Source organism: Colobus angolensis, unplaced genomic scaffold, assembly GCF_000951035.1.
Source record: "Colobus angolensis palliatus isolate OR3802 unplaced genomic scaffold, Cang.pa_1.0 Scaffold66, whole genome shotgun sequence".
Taxonomy (NCBI): domain Eukaryota; kingdom Metazoa; phylum Chordata; class Mammalia; order Primates; family Cercopithecidae; genus Colobus; species Colobus angolensis.
The window spans coordinates 3,560,474-3,573,838 of record NW_012120265.1 but is presented as its reverse complement, the minus strand read 5'-3'; the positions used below and the strand labels follow the sequence as shown (position 1 = coordinate 3,573,838).

The 13,365-nt window shown below is 52.4% G+C and overlaps 1 protein-coding gene across 2 annotated transcripts in view; it reads right to left on the bottom strand.

Moving 5' to 3' along the window:
* Positions 1 to 13,365, bottom strand: part of MAU2 (MAU2 sister chromatid cohesion factor) — a 37,019-nt gene that overhangs the window by 17,344 nt on the left and 6,310 nt on the right. For both annotated transcript variants that reach the window (XM_011925871.1, XM_011925872.1), the window contains exons 2-7: positions 4,824 to 4,841; positions 4,370 to 4,435; positions 3,332 to 3,427; positions 1,646 to 1,740; positions 908 to 935; positions 382 to 537 (exon numbers count right to left, since the gene is read on the bottom strand). In XM_011925871.1, coding sequence (XP_011781261.1) covers positions 382 to 537; positions 908 to 935; positions 1,646 to 1,740; positions 3,332 to 3,427; positions 4,370 to 4,435; positions 4,824 to 4,841 — 459 coding nt within the window. The remainder of the gene's footprint in view (positions 1 to 381; positions 538 to 907; positions 936 to 1,645; positions 1,741 to 3,331; positions 3,428 to 4,369; positions 4,436 to 4,823; positions 4,842 to 13,365) is intronic.

The window sequence follows — 13,365 nt, the reverse complement described above, 5'->3', positions numbered from 1 at the left end:
GTTGGGCATCTGCTGTGTGCAGGCACCGCCCCAGCACCTCTGTGGTTTCTTCTCATGATTCCCTGAACTGTTGTTGCAATCTCTGAACATCCACACACTGAGCGAGTGTGTACAATGTCACACATAGTACTCCCAAAGGGAGGCAGGGTGGCCAGGACAGACCCTGCTCCCAGGCACCAGCACACCAGGCAGGCATGATGGTGCCAGCACTCGCGGCAGAGCAGGACAGAAGTGTGTGTGTCTGGGGCTGGAAAGACAGCCCTGCTGTGTGGCAAGGTAAGGCAACGACACAGTTGACCTCATAGCCCAAGACCCATTGGCCTGGGTGCCAACCACACCCACTGGTCACAACCAGCAGCCCGCCCAAGAGGCGCCACACACCTGTCCGGCATCCAAATAGTGGGTGACCTGGAGCACCAGGAAGAAGACACGCAGCGACTCCTTCTGGATGGGGTTCCCCTGCCAGTTTTCCACGATCTGCCCACAGAGGGTCAGCAGCGGGTGCACCTCCTGCAGCTTGCGCTCCATCAGCAGCAGCTGGGGAGGGAGAGGCGCAGGTGTAGGGTACAGGGCTTGCAGGGGCCCTCCTGGGACCGGGAGCACAAGCTCACCTGCCCACCTGCCTTGGGACTACTGCCACCAACCCAGAGGGCAAGGCCAGCCTGAAACCCCAGCCCAGGCAGCTCCTGACTAGGCTCCTGCCTCAGCATGAATCCCATAAGCAGGAGCCTGAGTTTCCCTCCTGAACCCAGCAGGGCCCGGGCCTCACACTCCAGGCTGTTCACTACGCCTAAGGGTCGGGGCGCGTGAGGGGCCATGCCATGGAGAGCGGACGGGGTCTGAGCAGGGAGTCCTGCCTCACCTCCACAACACTGGCTGCATCCAGCCATGCCCAGCCTCAACTTACCATCCCCTTGCTGAGGAGGAACAGCGCCCTGCAAAACAAGAGGCAGAGGTCAGGTCCCAGAAGGCCCAGGAGCCTCCTGAGATGACTGTGACTACCCCAAGGCTCACAGAACCTAATATGCCACCTTGGGGGACAGTTCAGTGGACAACAGTGAACAGTCCCCGTACAAGACTGCTCTGTTTTATCCTATTGTGCCTGTGTTTATTTTTATTTATTTTTATTATTTTTTTCTTAAGTGTCTCGCTCTGTTGCCAGGCTGGAGTACGGTGGCACGATCTTGGCTCACTGCAACCTCTGCTTTCCGGGTTCAAGTGATTCTCCTGCCTCAGCCTCCTGAGCAGCTGGGACTACAGGCACCCGCCACCATGCCTGGTTAATTTTTGTATTTTTAGTAGAGACGGGGTTTCACCATGTTGACCAGGATGGTCTCAATCTCTTGACCTCATGATCCTCCCACCTCAGCCTCTCAAAGTGCTGGGATTACAGGAGTGAGCCACCAAGCCTGGCCCCAACTTTTGTATTTTTTGTGGAGATGGAGTTTCACTATGTTCCTCAGGTTGCTCTTGAACTCCTGGGATCAAGTGATCCTCCCACCTTGGCCTCCCAAAGTGCTGGTAATATACTGTGAGCCACTGTGCTTGGCCTGAAATGCCATTTCTGTTCTTTGTCCTGGACCAAGGTGGCCAAGCCCCTTCTATGTTAAGAGAGTGGGAGGGAAGGAGGGGAGTGGGTGCCTACCGTGTGTACTCAGATCCCACCACCCGGGCGTACTCGGCCCCCACACCCAGGAGGTCACAGGCCGACACCAGGTCCTTCTCAAGCGTGTGCAGTTGCTAAAAAGGAGAGAGAGAGCAGTGACCTTTGCTGCCAAACCCATCAGTTTTACGGTACTGGCCTTTGTGCTTTGTTAACAAACAACGAAACCTCCCCACGTCAATGAAACTGCCGGTGTCAGTTTTGAGGTAAATTAACCAAATTATCTCATCAACGCTAATTGCTTTGGGCACAGAGCTCCAGTTGGCCTGTGGTATATATGTCATCTAACTGAATGGTGCCTGCAGTAGACACCGTCTAAACTTAATGGAGCATAGAACCAGCAGCCAAGGCTCATGGCACAGCCCCCAAGGCTGTGAGAGCATGTAGGGCTGTTCTGAGAGCTTCGTGGGTGCCTGTGGGGTCTGTCTTTAGTGGGGTGTCCCCAGTGTGTTCCACGGACGACAAGGAGGTACTCCCTCAGAGGCAAGTGTCAAAGCCTGAACAGGCTGAAAGGGAGGCACATGCCTGGCTTGACCCTGCAAGGCGACACCTGCGGGGCCACGGTGGAGAGCTCGGCCCTTGGGTATGCGTGCACACGGGCCTGCCAACTCTGTGGCCTGGGGGTGGTGACTCACAGCCTGGCCTGCTCCTTTGTCTGCTAATGCGCACAAGTGTGCGTGGGGAGATGGAAGGAGACTGTGTGTGCATTCGGCTTCTCATCAGGCCTGGGGGAGGAGGGCCTTGGCAACTCCTGGCTGCTGGGTGAGCTCTTCCCTGTGGGTACTTTTCTCAGCCAGACCCTCCTGGAGTGAGGGACTCAGCTGGAGGAACTCCCAACCCAGGGTCAACACACTGCGTGCCTAGGTGGGTGTCATGGGAGGTGGCTAAGTGCTGGCCCAGAGGGCAGGCTGGGTCATGGAAGAGAGAGGCTGGGGGCCGGGCACCCGCCTGAGGGTCCCCAGTGCAGAAGTATAGGTAGAGCCCAGGACAGGAGTGGTGCCCCACACGGTGGAGCCTGCCGGCCCCTCCACTCTAGCTGGGAAGGCCGATTTCAGAGTCCCCCAACGACCGAGCACTGTGGAGCTCAGAGACCAGGGCACCACTTGTATCTGGGGGGCCGAAGGGAGCATGAGGAGGAACTGTGTGGATCCCAGAATGAGGGTGTGCCCCAGCAGCCCCCAAAAGTGAGGGGTCCATGTGGGAAACAACGCTTGACGTGGACATTTGTGGCCTGATAGGCAGCCCCCTGGAGTCTCAGCCTAGCTCCTAAAAAAACCCCACAGTGGGTCTCTGGCAGGAAATGTTCCTGGGATTTCAATAAGCGCAGGCCAAAGATGAGATGAGAATGGCTGGGAGGGACAGAAACCTAAAGACACCCAATAAGCAGCAGGCCCCCTGTCAGTGTCAGCTCCGGGGAAGCCCCGCACTCCCACCACTCACCCCTGGGCGTTGCTGAGAGCCAGGCTCAAGCCGGGGATGCTGTCAAGGATGGAGGCTGGAGGGGGCTTGTGAGCAGGTTAAGGAAATGTTCCCATGTCCCCACCCACTCCGTGTGCCAGCCCAAGGGGGTCTGCGCATCGTGGACTCTGCTGTTCTTTGCACATGGGGCAGGTGCCCCAGGGTCATGGTCCCTGCCAGGCACCCTCGTGCCTGGGCTGCAGTACTCACAGCGAGCTGGAAGAGCAGGCGGCAGTGCCAATACGGGGTCTGCTGTGAGATCTGTATCGCCTTCCGCAGCAGCGGCTTTGCTGCATCGACGGAATTCTGAAAGGAAATAGTTACATTTGGGAATGTAAGAAGGCGGCAATCAAGCTGGATTCCTTAGCAGCAGCTGTGGTGCCAGAAGGCAGTTCCTGTTCATGCTTACCAAAGGATTTTTTGGAGTTGCCAATTTGCTTTATTAAAAGCAAAAAAAGATATTTTATTGGACTCACTGGCTGGGAAGTTTCTGCATCACTCTTAAAATAACTTCTCATTCAACTGGACTGAAAGTACTTTCAGTTCAAAATTCTAAACTGTCAAATCAGATGCCAGTTCCCATCTTTTATGTTCTCAGACCAGACAGAGGCATTGGGGTGTGAAGTACACACATTCCCTGCCGCCAAAGCCACCTTACTCGTCATCCTTCTGAGGTGGGAGGAAGGCAAATTTCAGCTACAATTGAAATTAGGAACCAGATTAAGAAGGGAAACTGTACAGACTTGTCAGGTGAGGAACAGGCTGATCTCTCCAACAGTAATATGTAGAAAAGGAAGCTGCCGGCCCTCCTTAGCAGGTGGCTACCCACCGAAGCCCTGGGGCTCGGGCATAAGAGGCAGGAAGTAATCTGATTGTTAAAAGCCACCAGGCTGGGCACGGTGGTTCCTGTGTATAATTTTGGCACTTTGGGAAGTCGAGGCACGATTGCTTGAGGCCAGGAGCTTGAGCCCAGCCTGGGCAAGACCATCTCTACAACAAATAAAAAAATTAGCCAGACATGGGTGGTGCACGCCTATAGTCCCAGCTACTTGGGAGGCTGAGGTGGGAGGATCACTTGAGCTCAGGAGTTCAAGGCTGCAATGAGCTGTGATTGTATCATGCACTCCAGCCTGAAAAAAAAAAACCCAGAGGGATTCCAACTCCCGGAGCCCCAATTTACCAATGTGCTGTCATGTCTTAGCAACAGGGAGAGACACTTTGCTTTCAGAAACGTTAATATGTTCTTACCTCTTGACAGTACAATTCAGACAACAGACTTGCTGCTTCAAATTTAACATCTTCGAACTGCGGGATCTAGTGACGTCCAGTTAAGGAAGTAGGACACTGCAAAAAAGGTCGGTTTGAAAGGGCCACAGCTTGGGGCTCCTACCCTGCCGAGGTCTGCCGGGCACGCACATCCCTGCCTGCCCTGAAATTCCAAGTTTTCCTGTTCCCCCAGTGAACAATCTTGAGCTTGCTGCAGGGCAGGGCTTGAAGCTGGATGCGAGGTACGAAGAGAAGCACAAAGAGGAGCACAGCACCCAGGGGCAGCCAAGGGCCAGGTGGGGGATGCTCCAGGTGCTCTGTGGGCAGAGCCTCAACTCGCAGGGCATGTCGGGAGGTGGGATTCAAGCTTTGATACATTCTTTTTATTTAAGTGGAGAATTCCTCAAAAGGAACCATACCAACACGGAAAGGATACTTGCTGTGATATCAACCACTGAAAGAGAAAGAAAAGAAAGATTAATTCTCAGGCAAACACCTGGCACCTGGTTACTGGCTCGCTTTGGGGTTTCCACAGGTTGTCCTGAGAACAGAGGCTGCCAGGTATCCAGGTAACAAGAAGGTGGCCTGCTTGGCCTGAGAGGGTGGGCTTACTCCCCTCCAATCCAGCCAGGGGAATGGAAGCTATAGAGTCCCAGAGGGTGCCTGGGGAGGAGGGGACATGCCCTTCTGACATCAGAGGAGGGGCTGGCACTTGGAGTCAGACCCCACAGGCTCTTGGGTGGGAGCTGCTTCAGAAAGGAACAGAGCTCAGAGGTGACCTGGCCCCATTAAGGACCCCACGTGTCACACGGAAGTAGGGCTAGCAGTCAGAAATCAGGCAGAGAGGAAGAATGTTCAGCAAAGCATAACACGAGAAGTCAGTTTCAACTGGAGAATGGGTCTTGGGGGCCAAGATCAGTCCTTCTGAGCAAGAGGCATTTGAAAGATGCTTGGCTGTGAGCAAAGTCAGCCTCTCAGAGGGGAGGGAGGGGGGCTCCAGGAAGGACCAACACAGGCAGAACTACAGGATAGCACTGAAGACACACACCAGGAATGCAGTTCAGACAACAGGCTCCAACTCAGGGACCGCTGTGCCCTAAAGTTCCATGTTCCAACAGGTTCCCGGGCTAGTCCAGGCCACTGACCACAGCCCATCAGATCACCCAGGCTCCCAAGCACAAGAGCCTAACGCTGTGCCCGGTGACCCGCATGTGCCACACACATTCAGAGCAACCCGCGCCTGATAAGAGCCTTGGTGTTGCTGGAAGGTGGATCTGGAGCAGAGTAGAAGACCCTAACTCATCACGCTTTGTGGGAGGACCACACGGGGCAGGGCAGCATGTGTGGCAAAGTATGGGAAGTGAGGGGCCAGTTCTCTAGGCAAAGGGGGAGCAGGAGGTGCTCCAGGCACTGAAGAGCGCATGAAAAAGGCAGAGGGCCAGGAGGGTGAGGCTGAAGCCTGAAGGTCTCTGCCACTCATGAGGCAACAGCGGCTACTCCTGGCTGAGGGTCAGAATGCCCTGGTGTCGCCCCTGGAGGCTGACTCAGTCAGGGCTGGGAAATGAAAGCACCTGACCAGATGGGAGTTTCAGACCATTCTGGATGCAGCAGAAAATTCACGAAGGGAGCGCGGAGGAGCCAGTTAGGCCCGGAGATCCACAGCCTTGGGGCTGGAGATCTCTAGGGCAAGGATGAGCAGCAGCTGGGAATGTCATAGGCGCTGGGAAAGCACAGAGCTGCATCGAGAGCAGCTACTGCCAAGACACAGTGGGGCCAGGAGGACAGCTGTGGGAGAGAGCCCAAGCCCCAGGCTCGTGACACACACGCACCCACATGCAGGAGCCCAGATCACAGGCCCTCTGCCAGCCCAAGCAGCTGCCTCCTGTGGTCCCCTCTTGTGGCAGAGATAGGAGGGGCTCGGGGTCCTCAGAGTGGTGGGGCCAGCACCTGCCATCAGAAGTGCGGCCCCAGAGGCGAGGTGCCTCAGCCAGAGGCTGTGTGTGGGGACAGTGGGAACGTGTGTGATGTGAGAGAGGAGCAGAAGTTGGGGGCTTTTTTCCACAGAAGCTGCTGAGAAGCAGGGTCCAACACGAGAAGCTCTGGAAGGCCACCAACTGGAAGGGATGGCCAATCACACAGGAGAGGGGGGTCGTGACAAAGGAGCTGTACTAGAGCCGGGCTGAGGTCTCCCTGAACCCTGAGATTTGGTGGTTCTATGATTCGGGCACCATGGGGCTAGCAAAGGGAAGCTCTTCAGACACAGTTCAGGGAGGACAGAGAGCACTGCCACGCACAAACAGCAGCCCCAGCCTGGGTAAGTAAGGTGCAAACCTGGCATCCACAGCTGAGCCTGGCACCTGTGACAAAGCTGGCCTCATTTCTGTGTGTCACTGCATCCCAGCAGAGGTAAGCAAGATGACCAGTCAACAGGTGAATTCCCTCACCTCCCTTTGGGCGGACAAGCTTTCCTTTCCAGTCTGTGGCCATGGGATGCTCTCCCCAGAGCTGACGACAGCCCACACAGGCACGTCCGTGGCGGGTAGACTTCAAGAGGATATGTCCAGTCACTTCACGCCTCAGAACACTGCACCCCCTTCTACAAAGCTTTGGCCTATGCCACCGAGCTCAGGCCTGTGTGGGTCCAACAATGTCTCCTCATAGCAACAGCTTTTCTTTTTTTTTGGACACAGTCTCACTGTGTTGTCCAGGTTGGAGTGCGGCAGCATGATCATAGTTCACTGCAGCTTTGACCTCCTGGGCTCAAGTGATCCTCCCACCTCAGCCTCCTGAGTAGCTGGGACTACTGGTGCGCACCAACATGTCTAATTTTTTAAATTTTTTGTAGAGATGGGGTCTGGCTATGCTGCCCAGGCTGGTCTCGATTTCCTAGGCTTGAGTGATTCTCCTGTCTTGGCCTTCAAAGGTGCTAGGATTACAGGCATTGGACACTGTGCTTGGCCAGCAACAGCTTTGTGTCCCTTCCCCGTTTGGGGCCATTATATGGCTAACATCAATCTATTCAGCACACAGTTGGACTGGACCTCATTTCTCCTGACCCCATGGACATCTCCTCTTCTTTTTTTTTTTTTTTGAGATGGAGTTTCGCTCTTGTTGCCCATGCTGGAGTGCAATGGGATGATCTCGGCTCACCGCAACCTCCGGTTCCCAGGTTCAAGTGATTCTCCTGCCTCAGCCTCCCAAGTAGCTGGAATTACAGGCATGTACCACCATGCCCGGCTAATTTTTGTATTTTCAGTAGAGACGGGGTTTCTCTATGTTGGTCAGGCTGGTCTCAAACTCCCGACCTCAGGTGATCCGCTCGCCTTGGCCTCCCAAAGTACTGGGATTACAGGCGTGAGCCACCATGGCTGGCTGAGACATCTCTTCTTTGCAAGCCAGATATGCCTGCCGCTAACGGGCTCACCTCTCTGCCAGCTCCGTCCGTCCACGCAAGGGCTAGACAGAGAGGATCCCATTTCCCCTGAGGAAGGTGAGGCTCTCAGTGAACACTGGTGAACTGGGAAGTAACATGCCCAAAGGCTCTAAACACAAGCCTTCTCTTGTGGAAGGCCTTGTCCACTAGCATCAGTGGGTGTCAGGAGCGCTGACTGGGAGCCAGAGGACTGGGTTCAAGGTGTGGATCCACTGTGAGTTAGCAATGCTCTAAGGCACTTGAGAAATTACATCTTAGGGTTTTTAACATCCGTTTCCCAGGTATCTTTATTGCCCACTTTAAATACATACAGACGACATTAGATAAAGCCCCTCTTTTTGTGACCAGCCTGGGCAACACAGCAAGATCCTGTCTTTCTCTTTAAAAAAAAAAAAAAAAAATCAGCCAGGCTTGGTGATGCATGCTGTAGTGCCAGTTACTTGGGAGGCTGAGGTGGGAGGATCACTTGAGCCCAGGAGTTTGGGGCTGCAGTGAGCTATGATCACACTGCTACACTCCAGCCTGGGCAACAAGGCAAGAACCTGACTCTTAGGAAAAAAAGCCCCATGATGATTGACCTTAAAGTTGTGGCCGCAATGCTTGCAGCAGGCTGACATCCAGTAGGTGCTCGGGAAACATCTGCTGAACGAACAATGGCTTTATCCACTTGGATAATGAGCAGGGTTCATTAGAGGAAAGTGAGGGCTTCTGTGTAAGTGCAAATGGCCACAGAACGGTATGCCTTTCAGACACAAAGCCCTAAATGGCATGGGATTTCTCCCTGTCTTTAAATGCCACTACTTCTTCATTGCGACATCAGTGACACCTGGATCTCCCTGCATGAGGACATACATTCCTGAGGGGCAGGATGGGCCTGGTGTCAGGGTGAGCCAGTCACTTCCCCAGGGCCATTAATCTGACACCTACTAAATGACTTCACTTTTGTATCTTTGTTAGACTTTTTTTTTTTTTTTTTGTAGAGACAGGGAAGGTCTTGCTATGATGCACAGGCTGGTCTTGAACTTCTGGGTTCAAGTGATCCTCCCATCTCCCATCTCAGCTTTCCAAAGCACTGGGATTACAGTTGTGAGCCACCTCAACCAGCCCCCTGTATGACTTCTGGCATATATTTGGAAATCGGAAAAATATATCCAACTCACAAATTAAGGATGTAGAATGCCTTACCCAAGGTTGCTACCTCATCTACGTGATTTTTCTTTTTTTTTTTTTTTTTTTGAGAGGGAGTCTCGCTCTGCCGCCCAGGCTGGAGTGCTGTGGCTGGATCTCAGCTCACTGCAAGCTCCGCCTCCTGGGTTCACGCTATTCTCCTGCCCTAGCCTCCCGAGTAGCTGGGACTACAGGTGCCCGCCACCACGTCTGGCTAATGTTTTGTATTTTTTAGTAGAGATGGGATTTCACCGTGTTAGCCAGGATGGTCTCGATCTCCTGACCTGTGATCCACCCGCCTCGGCCTCCCAAAGTGCTGGGATTACAGGCATGAGCCACCGCGCCCAGGCAGTATTTCTTTTTTTTTTTTTTAACTTTGTAATGCTAAAAAGCAGCTTTTATGTTTCCTTCCTTGATGGCAAAGCAGCCAAAGTGAGAGGCTGCAGGGAGCAGGGCAAGGAGGTGAATGTCTCCATCAGCAGCCCCTGGGGTCACCTTAGGGTTCTCAGGGAAAGCAAGAGAGGGTTGCTACAGGGCCAACAGGTTTCAAGTGGGGTGGAAGGGCCCAGACCAGCACAGCTCCGGTGCCTGGAGGATTCAGTTCAGGGCTGAGTGTTTCAAGGCTTCTTATTCCTTAAAACCAAAGTAACTTTTTTTAAAAAAAGGGTTTTTTTGGTTGTAGTTTTTAGATATGGTCTCCCTCTGTCACCCAGGGGGCGTGCGGTGGTCCTCACTGCAACCTCAAATTCCTGGGCTCAAGAGATCCTCCTGGCTCGGTCTCTCAAGTAGCTGGGACTACAGGTGCATGTCACCAGGTCCTACTAATTTTTTTTTTTCTTTTTGAGATGGAGTCTAGCTCTGTTGCCCAGGCTGGAGTGCAGTGGCACAATCTCGGCTCACTGCAAGCTCTGCCTCCCGGGTTCACGTCATTCTCCTGCCTCAGCCTCCCGAGTAGCTGGGATTACAGGCGTCTGCCATCATGCCCGTCTAATTTTTTTGTATTTTAGTGGAGACAGGGTTTCACCTGGAGATGGGGTTTCTCTATGTTGGTCAGGCTGGTCTCGAACTCCTGACCTCTGGTGATGCACCCGTCTTGGCTTCCCAAAGTGCTGGGATCACAGGCATGAGCCACGGAGCCTGGCAGGCCCAACTAATTTTTTTACTTTTTTGTAGAGATAGGGGTCTCGCTATCTCTACAAAATCTAAATGAGATTTAGAAATCTAAATGACTTTGAGACCAGCATGGTCTCAAACTCCTGGGCTCAGGAGATACTACCGCCTCAGCCTCCCAAAGTGCTAGGATTACAGGCATGAGCCACTATGCCTGGCCTGTTGTTTTGTTTTTATAAGAGACAGGGCTGGCTGGAAGCAGTGGCTCACACCTGTAATCCCAGCACTTCGGGAAGCCAAGACAGGTGGACTGCTTGAGCTCAGAAGTTTGAGACCAACCTGGGCAACACGGCAAAACCCCATCTCTACAAAATATGCAAAAATTAGCTGGGCATGGTGGTGTGTGCCTGTCATATCAGCTACTCCAGAGGCTGAGGCAAAAGAACCACATAAGCCCAGGAAGCAGAGGTTGCAGGGAGTGACATCGTGCCACTGCACTCCAGCCTGGGTGACAGAGTGAGAGTTTATCTCAAAAAATAAAAAAATTAAAAATAAAAAAACTAAAAAGACAGGGTTTTTGTCACCCAGGCTGGAATGTGGTGGTGCAATCATGGGTCACTGTAACCTGGAACTCCTAGGCTCAAGCGCTCCTCCTGCTTCAGCCTCCCAAGTAGCTGGGACTATAGGCATGTGTGGCTAATTTTTTTTTTTGTAGAGACAGGGTCTTACTATGCTGCCCAGGCTGGTCTCAAACTCCTGGGATCAAGTGATCCTCCCGCCTTCGCCTCCCGAAGTGCTGGGATAAGAGGCATGAGCCACCATGCCTGGCCCAAATTCAGTTTTTTTTTTTTTTTAACTACCCTGTTGCTTGCAACTCCTCTGGGATGGAAGCACAGCATTTAGCAGCTTCTCTGGCCTCTTGCTGCCGTGTGACTGTGTGCCTAAGCACATTTTCCTGCAGTGGCTGGGTGTCACCACAGGTGAGTCTGAGGTGGGCCTTACCCTGTTAATTTGTTGAGGATCCAGGGAGACCTTGCTCTGTGAAGCACCAATGCAGGGCCTGGCATGTAGAAGGTGCCAATGATACTACAGTAACTGGCTATCAGTAAGTAGAAGAACTGGGGTGGGAGAGGAAGGGACCAGTGGTAAAACCATGAGGTGATGGTTCCTAAACAGATTTCACATCCTGAAGTCAGAGGTGACTCAGAATGAGAGGGAAGGAAATAGAAACAAAAACAGGAGGAAGCACAGATCACTTCATGAAACTGCTTAACGGCCAGCTGTGTACAAGTCTCTGCTCCCTGCAGATGGGATATGGAATTTAGCGGACACAGTTGTGATCCTGAAGAATGAAACAACTGCTCACGCTGGGCCTGATGAGGACAGGCTCAGACCGAGCCCTACTGGGTCTTAAAACAAAAGGAAGCATTTAATCACTTGCTGAGAAGGTGAACCATAGATGCTCAGGCTAAACCTGGATGCAGAATTAAGTATCTGACCAGCACAGTTTGGAGCTGCTTTCTAAGTCAGATGAGCAAAACCACCATTAAAAAGCAGCCCTGGTCCAACCACAGATAAAGCATGCGTGGCACTGACACAGAGAAAGCACGCATGGCATATGCAGTCAGAAAACACCACCGTTCAAAGAATGACTGCCTGAATTACAGAAAATAGTAAGTTCTTCCAGACAGGCAGCATTTAGTCCTGGGTGGCTTTCAAATTAGGAAAACCTAAGAATGATGATGCACTTCCCAGGCCAAGGGATAAAGGGGACTGAGATCAAAAGTAAGAAAGTTAAGGGGGAAATGGATATGAAGGTACATTCTCTTGATTCAACAGCAGACGTCCAAATGATCAAGAGGGATCTGTCTGCTTAAAAGCCAGGCGGGAAAATAAGACAAAAGCCATAGGACCTGGAAGAGAGGAGAAGACTGAAAACTCACAGGGATGGGTGTACAGCAAGAAGAGAGAGAACAAGAGGAAAGCAAAATACAGAAGAACACAACCCGGCAGAATCTGTGCAAATGGCATTGCAAAAATCTTTTCTTTTTTTTGAGACAGGGTCTCTCTCTGTCACCCAGACTGGACTGCAGTGGCAGGAACATGGCTCACTGATGCCTCAACCTTCTGGGCTCAAGTCATCCTCATGCCTCAGCTTCCCAAGTAGCTAGGACTACAGGTGTGAGCCACCACGGGCCCACTAATTTTCAAATTTTTTGTAGAGGCAGGGTAGTGCCCAGGATGGTCACTGTGAATTCTCTAGCCAAGAAATTTCTAAGCAAAGGGACAACGCTTATAGTCATCAACCATTTACTTAGGGGAGTCCCAGAGTAGCCAAAACACATCATGTCACTGCCAAAACCATACTCAGAGAAGGAAGGCTTTCAGGTAAAGTGTCCTGCCATGCACTGTAACAGCTCCAGGATCTGCTGAGCAGACCCAGGGAACAAGGTGGCTGGCAGGTGTTCTGAGGCCCTACAGAGGCAAGAGTCACTGAGACACCAACTACTATGACCCCCAAAACGCTGCTGAGGAGTTTGAGACCAACGTGGCCAACATGGTGAAAACCCATCTCTAATAAAAGTATAAAAAATTAGCCTGGCATGGTGGTGGGCACCTGTAATCCCAGTGGCTTCGGAGGCTGAGGCAGGAGAATAGCCTGAACCTGAGAGGCGGAGGTTTTAATGAGCTGAGACTGCGCCACTGCACTCCAGCCTAGGCAACAGAGAGTCCATCTAAAAAAAAAAAAAAGGCGCAGTGGCTCACGTCTGTAATTCCAACACTTTGGGAGGCTGAGGCAGGCAGATCACGACTTCAGGAGATGGAGACCATCATGACTAACATGGTGAAACCCCATCTCTACTAAAAACACAAAAAATTAGCTGGGCGCGATAGCGGGTGCCTGCAGTCCCAGCTACTAGGGAGGCTGAGGCAGAAAAACAGTGTGAACCCGGGAGGCGGAGCTTGCAGTGAGCTGAGATAGTGCCACTGCAATACAGCCTGGGCCAAAGAGCAAGACATCATCTCCAAAAAAAAAAAAAAGTTGCTGGGGAGGCTGTGTGTGGTGGCTCACACCTGTAATTCTAGCACTTCAGGAGGCCAAGGCAGGTGACTGCTTGAGGCCCAGAGTTTAAGACCAGCCTGGGCAACATAGTGAGACCCTAGCTCTATAGCAAATATAAAAATAAATACAATTAATTTTTTTTTTTTTTTGAGACGGAGTCTCGCTCTGTCACCCAGGCTGGAGTACAGTGGCCGGATCTCAGCT